This window comes from Astatotilapia calliptera, chromosome 7 (assembly GCF_900246225.1).
Source record: "Astatotilapia calliptera chromosome 7, fAstCal1.2, whole genome shotgun sequence".
NCBI lineage: Eukaryota > Metazoa > Chordata > Actinopteri > Cichliformes > Cichlidae > Astatotilapia > Astatotilapia calliptera.
In genome coordinates this window covers 58654366-58660214 of record NC_039308.1, presented here as the reverse complement: position 1 = coordinate 58660214, position 5849 = coordinate 58654366, and the positions used below count along the sequence as shown (strand labels likewise).

The 5849-nt window shown below is 41.2% G+C and overlaps 1 protein-coding gene and 1 long non-coding RNA gene across 2 annotated transcripts; one reads left to right on the top strand and one right to left on the bottom strand.

The window, feature by feature from the left end:
- Window positions 1–322: 322 nt before the first annotated feature.
- On the bottom strand, window positions 323–1791 carry LOC113026892 (uncharacterized). Its single transcript, XR_003272962.1, has 2 exons — window positions 1747–1791; window positions 323–1300 (listed from the first exon to the last, which is right to left on the bottom strand). It is a non-coding gene; the product is annotated as an uncharacterized LOC113026892 (long non-coding RNA).
- A 59-nt stretch (window positions 1792–1850) lies between these two features.
- LOC113026891 (proteoglycan 4-like) lies at window positions 1851–5667 on the top strand. The gene is made up of 2 exons (XM_026176157.1): window positions 1851–1976; window positions 2621–5667. Exon 2 carries the CDS (start codon window positions 2628–2630, stop codon window positions 3483–3485), a length of 858 nt encoding a protein of 285 aa, XP_026031942.1. The 5' UTR covers window positions 1851–1976; window positions 2621–2627; the 3' UTR covers window positions 3486–5667.
- Window positions 5668–5849: the final 182 nt, after the last annotated feature.

The window sequence follows — 5849 nt, the reverse complement described above, 5'->3', positions numbered from 1 at the left end:
AAAGTTTTTTGTTTTCACATGCATGACACTGTATATGAAACTGACAGCATCTGTGGGTTTTTCACCACAAAGGTTTGGTGTTAGAAATGTTTCCACCAGAAGACCTAACAAGTTCCTGCAAGTACCCTGAGCATGGTACTGCTGCAGTACAAGTGGCCTTGTTCTGTGGGGGGGGGGAACTTGAAAAAAGCCTTGCTTTTGCATTAAACTGCCAAAACATAAAGCATACTGTTATTCATGTGAATTAGCTAGAAATTGTAGTTACAGAAATCACATTACTGTTGCTCCTTGAATATATGAGGTAGCAGATATAAGAACACACTTTGAAAAAATACATATATTCTTTATTCCTTACAGCTTATATAGAAATAACTGTCAGCACAATTAGGGTACCACTCATGCATCCACCAGCTGTGCATTTCAGACTCAGACCATATTTTTTGTTGTGTTATACATTATGTGTGTTGGCTTTCATAAACCACTTGGTAAAGAGATACAAAGTGATATTGCAGCACCAGCAATCAACATATTCTCCTAAGTAGATTTATGTGTAATTGCATTAATATAGTACTTTTCTAGTTTTACTGACCACTCAAAGGTCTTTGTGATATGATCACAACATTAATCGCTTTATTTAAACTGCAAAGTGGCTCATGTTTGCATTTAAGCAGGGATGAGCTTAAGCATTTCGCTGCATTCCCAGTATGATCTCAGTCGCTTACCTAACACATGGGTCAGTACAGATGTGATAGCCAGCTCTATCACCACACCCAAATAGATATAGAACCAAACGGTTATGTTTTGCCAGCTCACATATGACTGATAGACAAACAAAAAACTGAAAAGGCCAGCCAGGGTGAGCAAGGCTGCTCCGACCTGGAAAGTCGTGCTGCAAAAGATAGCAGGTTCGTCTTTGTCAGAGATGACTGAATGCATGCCCATCAGGGCAAACGCCACAATAATCACTGGAACATACACAGCTAGGTAAACCGCTACTCTGACAGAGTTAGAATGTGGCTTAGATAAAGTCTCAGCTTCAGCTCCTTGGGATTGCGATCGCTCGTACAGGTGACTCTTATACACATTATCACAGGACCATTCACCAGTTTGTTGGATCTGACAGAATCTGTAGGGGCTGATGAGGACTTTATCAGAGCGAATGAACACACCATCAAAAGGCACCAAGGAGATTATCATCTGAACCATGACAAGCAGGAGAAGCAGAAAGATCCCACGAACGTGACACGCGGGACTCCTCACAGCACATTGGGCTCTCTGCTCAGGCCACATCCTCACTACTCTGTAGATTAAATAAAGAGTCATGCAATCAATCAAAACAAACATTCTGCAAACTAAGCATGAGAATGACGTATATTAGAGCAGAAAAGAGAAGCTCAATGTACCAAAGATCCTAAAGACGTTTGACTGTCTTGCAGCTTAAGAACACACTGATGTTACAGTAAATGTGTCAGTGGTTTTGGGTTCAGCCTCAGTCAGCCGATCAGCACGTTTACTTCCCCAATATGAAGGCCTTATGTCATATAACTGTATTCACGTTCCTGTCATCATGGCTATACTGAACAACTAATGCATAAGCTTTCTATAAGCAAATCTACAACTGTCCAGGGCTTTAATAACACACAATTTAGTGGTTTAGTTTAATGGCATAATATCTAGTTTGACTGAGTAAGGCAGATCCTTTAATTATTATTATTATTATTATCGTTTTTGTTGTTGTTTACTTACGTTTAGTAACCGAGAAAAGGCAACGAAGCCAATCTGGTTCAGGAAGTTAAGTGGTTTCGCGCTGGAGCGCGCGCCGTGGACGCGGAGAATGTGCGCCTCAGCAGTCTGTGCAGGGCTCAGCTCCTCTCTGCTGTGCGCACTTCGAGCGGTTTAACAAGCAGTCTCCTCCACGAGAGGGATCATCAGCAACTTTATATATATAGACCTGCTGCAACGCCAAAAGTACAAAGGTTGGTGAAATACTATTATCCTCCTAGACATTTTAACCACAGTGTTTTTGCTCCTTCTCTACTATTTGGATACAATTTAACAGTCTGAGCACCGCGACAGGGAGGCGGGGTCGTCTGCAAAACTTGTTTTTCCTTTCGCGATCACCAAATATTAATGTTTACTGCCTAACTTATGTTGCTTGCATTTTTTTAGTAGCGCATAATACTAGTTATGTGAGTTATGCTTCGTTTTTATAAGCGACTGGAACATATTATTTTATAGAATCTAAGAAAGACAAAACAACAATGAATCTGAAGACTTTAATTGACCTTTTTAAGTAAGGGGATGTTGACTGAAAGTCTATGAAGTGGTCAAAAGTTGTGACTGCACAGGTCATGATGTGTCCAGAGTGTTTTTTTGTTTGTTTGTTTTTTTGTGGTCGGCGTGTGTATATCAGGGTACAGGAAGTAAAGGATTAATCAAACAAGTGCTTTAGTTGGTCCTTGGGCTCTCCAGAAATATATTTAGACTTCTCAGAAAAAATAGAGCACACAGTGCAAAGAAGAAGAACATAATGTACTAAAACACTCAAATTTCATCTCCACCAGTCAAATAAGCATCTCTCTTGGCATTATTATTATTATCATTTTGACTTTCTGTACAGGCTCATTATGGGAAACAGGCTCAGCAGAAGGCGAGAAACCCCAGCCAGCACCCATGAAACTGTGGCTGTTGAAGAGAAGACCACAAAGGAGCCAGGAAACGACTCTGCAGTTACACAGACTCACGAAGCCGCCAAAACGGAGGATCTAGATGTGGTGGTGGGAGAGCCAGTGACACCAGTGGCATGTTTACCCAATGAAGAATGTGTCGCGGATTTTAAAGAAGCAGAGGCTTCCAGTGCCTCAGCCCCGAAAAATGATACAGAACCAGCACCTATGGTAAAGGAAGCCCCAGTCCAACCTGAACCTCAGGTCTCAGCCAGCACACCTTCACCTTCAGAACCAGCTGCTGAAGCTGAGCTTGCTCCTGACTCCGAACCAGACATTGAGATAGTCCAGCCCAGCTCAGAGCCAGCACCACCCTCAGTGGAGCATCTGGAGCAGCAGCCGGATCAACTAACACAAGATTCTCTCCATGAACCGGTTCTTTCTTCGCCCCCTTTGACCAACTCTGGTTCCCCTGATTTCGCGCCCTCCCAAGATCCCATCCCTGTCCCAGTCAATCCAGACGAGCCATCAGACCTCCCAGCTGGTGAGGAATGCCAAGATGGGGATGAGGCTGCTGACATTTCCATGCTTGAGCCAGAGAAGCCAGCAGAAGCGCATCTGGAAAAGCCGATGGAGGTGGAGGCTGAAGAGAGTTTGGAGAAGCTTGGAAGTGATGTCAACGAGGAAAGCATTAGTGAAACCCCAAAGAACTCGGAGCTGAGAGGAAATGACCTTGGCAGTGACCTCATTCCAAGAGATGTCAATGTCCCTGATGACACTCCCATCACAGACATGAGCACATCTACTGAGCTGATGTGAATCCATCAGAGGATTCATGAAGGAAGTGAAACCCTCTAAATCTAAATTGTGTATGGATCTAAAAACAGTGGTTTGTCTCACCCAAGTGCCCACATTAATGCCAATAGAGCCTTTTTTTTAATGTTAAATGAACCAAAGGTGCCAAAAAGCAGTGTGTGTGTACATGTGTGTGTTGTGATGGAAAGAAGAGTGACCTAGAATGCTTCATTATTAGACAGATCTTCATCTGTGAAGATCCAGGCAGAAATTAAATGTGTCTTGTATATATTTGAGCAGTTTTCTTTTTTGTTTAAAAAAAAAATAGCAACAAAAAGAAAAATGAAAAGAAGGTTAATGAAATAAATGTAAAGGACAAAGAATGCAACTTCAGCTGGAAACGGCATGTGCATTCCACAACTGGTTACGAGTATCTACTACACATTTATGAATTAACATAGTAATACTTGGCATTTTCAATAATCCACTAATCAGAATGATTGTCATCTTATGTAATTTTAAATAAAATAAATGAATTTTCAATGTCAAGTAGTTGCCTTTGACAATAAACTGGCATTTACACATCAAAATCTTGCTCCCTGTTTTTCCAAAGGTATATTTTATAGTATCTGGTCACACTGAAGATTCTGGGAATAGATTTTTGTGGGGGAAGAAAAATAGGAGATACTCTGGGCATGTTTGACAAACTACTACATGTACGGGGCACTCTGCAAATGGCAATAGAAATCTATGTAGCAAATCCCAGTTCATTTAAGAGGGACTGGAGCTTCTCACTGTCTCGTGGGAGAGAGGACATCAGAGGAGGGAGGAGAAAGGGGGGAGACTAGGCCACATTCTTTCCAGAGGAAGGAGATTTTCATGGGGCCTGGGTCAAAAGTCTTCAGTGTGACTGCATTTCAGTCCATGAGAAATCTGTTCCTCACATGCCTCCCCTTGCTTTCACCCCTTGCTTTCACTACATTGCTATCCCAAAATCTTGTCTGAGTAGTCAGGACACTGGTATGAGAGGCCACTCCTAAATGCCTTAAAACTTTAATCTACAGTCATGTGGAAAGAAAGCACACGCTTTTGCAATTCTGTGGTTTAATTTATCAGGTCATAAAACATAACCTATAACTGGGTAACCACAACCTCAGATATTACATCATAACAAGCTTAAACCACAATGTAGAAGCAGTGTGTGAAAAGCAGCTGACAGGTGCTGCTAACCAAATACATTTGATTAATTGATTAATTAGCAAATGTTTGCACCTCTATAAAAGCAGAGATTTTGGCATAGTGCTGGTTTGGAGCATTGCCCGTTTTTTCATGAGTGGAAAACATTTAAGACTGTTTCCAATCTTCCCAGCTGTGGATATCTCCACGTCCACAGTGGTGGAGGGGTAAATATTTGGGCTCAGTTTGCAGCTACAGGATCCGGACACCTTGCAGCCATTAAGTCGACAGTGAACTCCTCTGTACATCAGTCTAGAGTCACATGTAAGGCCATGTATCAGTCTTTTATATCCTCGACAATAATGTGAAAGACTGATAGTCATACAGAAAATGATTACTTCATGTTATTGTTATTAAAGGTGGTTTTACAAGCTACATGGGTGCAGTTAGTTTTTCCACATACCACTTCTGCAGTTTAGCTTTTTGTTAAATAAATATAGTGTAATATGTTGTGTTGTTTTTCGTTGTAGGTTGTTGTATTTTTTAGAAATTTTAGAACATGGTAAGGACTGGATGATTTTTTAAAAATATCCTGATATGCAAAAGCTTAGAATTGAAAGAGGGTGTACTTGCAAATGTAAATAAGCAATAATTTGCACATTTACTTTGCCAATTCAACAGAAATACAAATCAATGACGGGAAAAGCTTAATGCCAGGGTATAACTATCACCAGTAAAAAATTCCCTTTCACCCTTCCATTATTATATGAGGTCTCAAACTATTACAGCCCACACCCCAGGGCATGGAAAATGGGGAAGACCCATGATTTTAGCAACACACTGATGAGTCCCCACAGAATGGGAGAGGCACTCTAGACAATGATCTCAGTCAAGCTAAGCTTTAAAGGACACATTTTGCAGACTGAGCTGCTTCTTGAGGCACACTGGGAAAGATAAGCAGTTTGATTTGCACTGTGATTCCTGTCATACCAGAGGCTTTCAGCTCAATAAACAAAAGTGCTTGACCTGAGTCCCCTCTCCCCTTGTTGATTTCCTGTCTGTGAACTGAAGCACAAAAACAAAGAAAGCAGGACTTGGCATTTGCTTCTGTGATGCTCTATGTCAAGGCCTTAACAGGGTCTAAGCAAAAGAAGCAATCAGACATAATCTAAATAGTCTTGTTTTACCTGAAAACTTTATGGAAAACAACTC

Coding starts and splice junctions, on each gene's coding strand:
- LOC113026891 (XM_026176157.1), top strand. CDS start 2,628: ATGGGAAACAGGCTCAGCAGAAGGCGAGAAACCCCAGCCAGCACCCAT.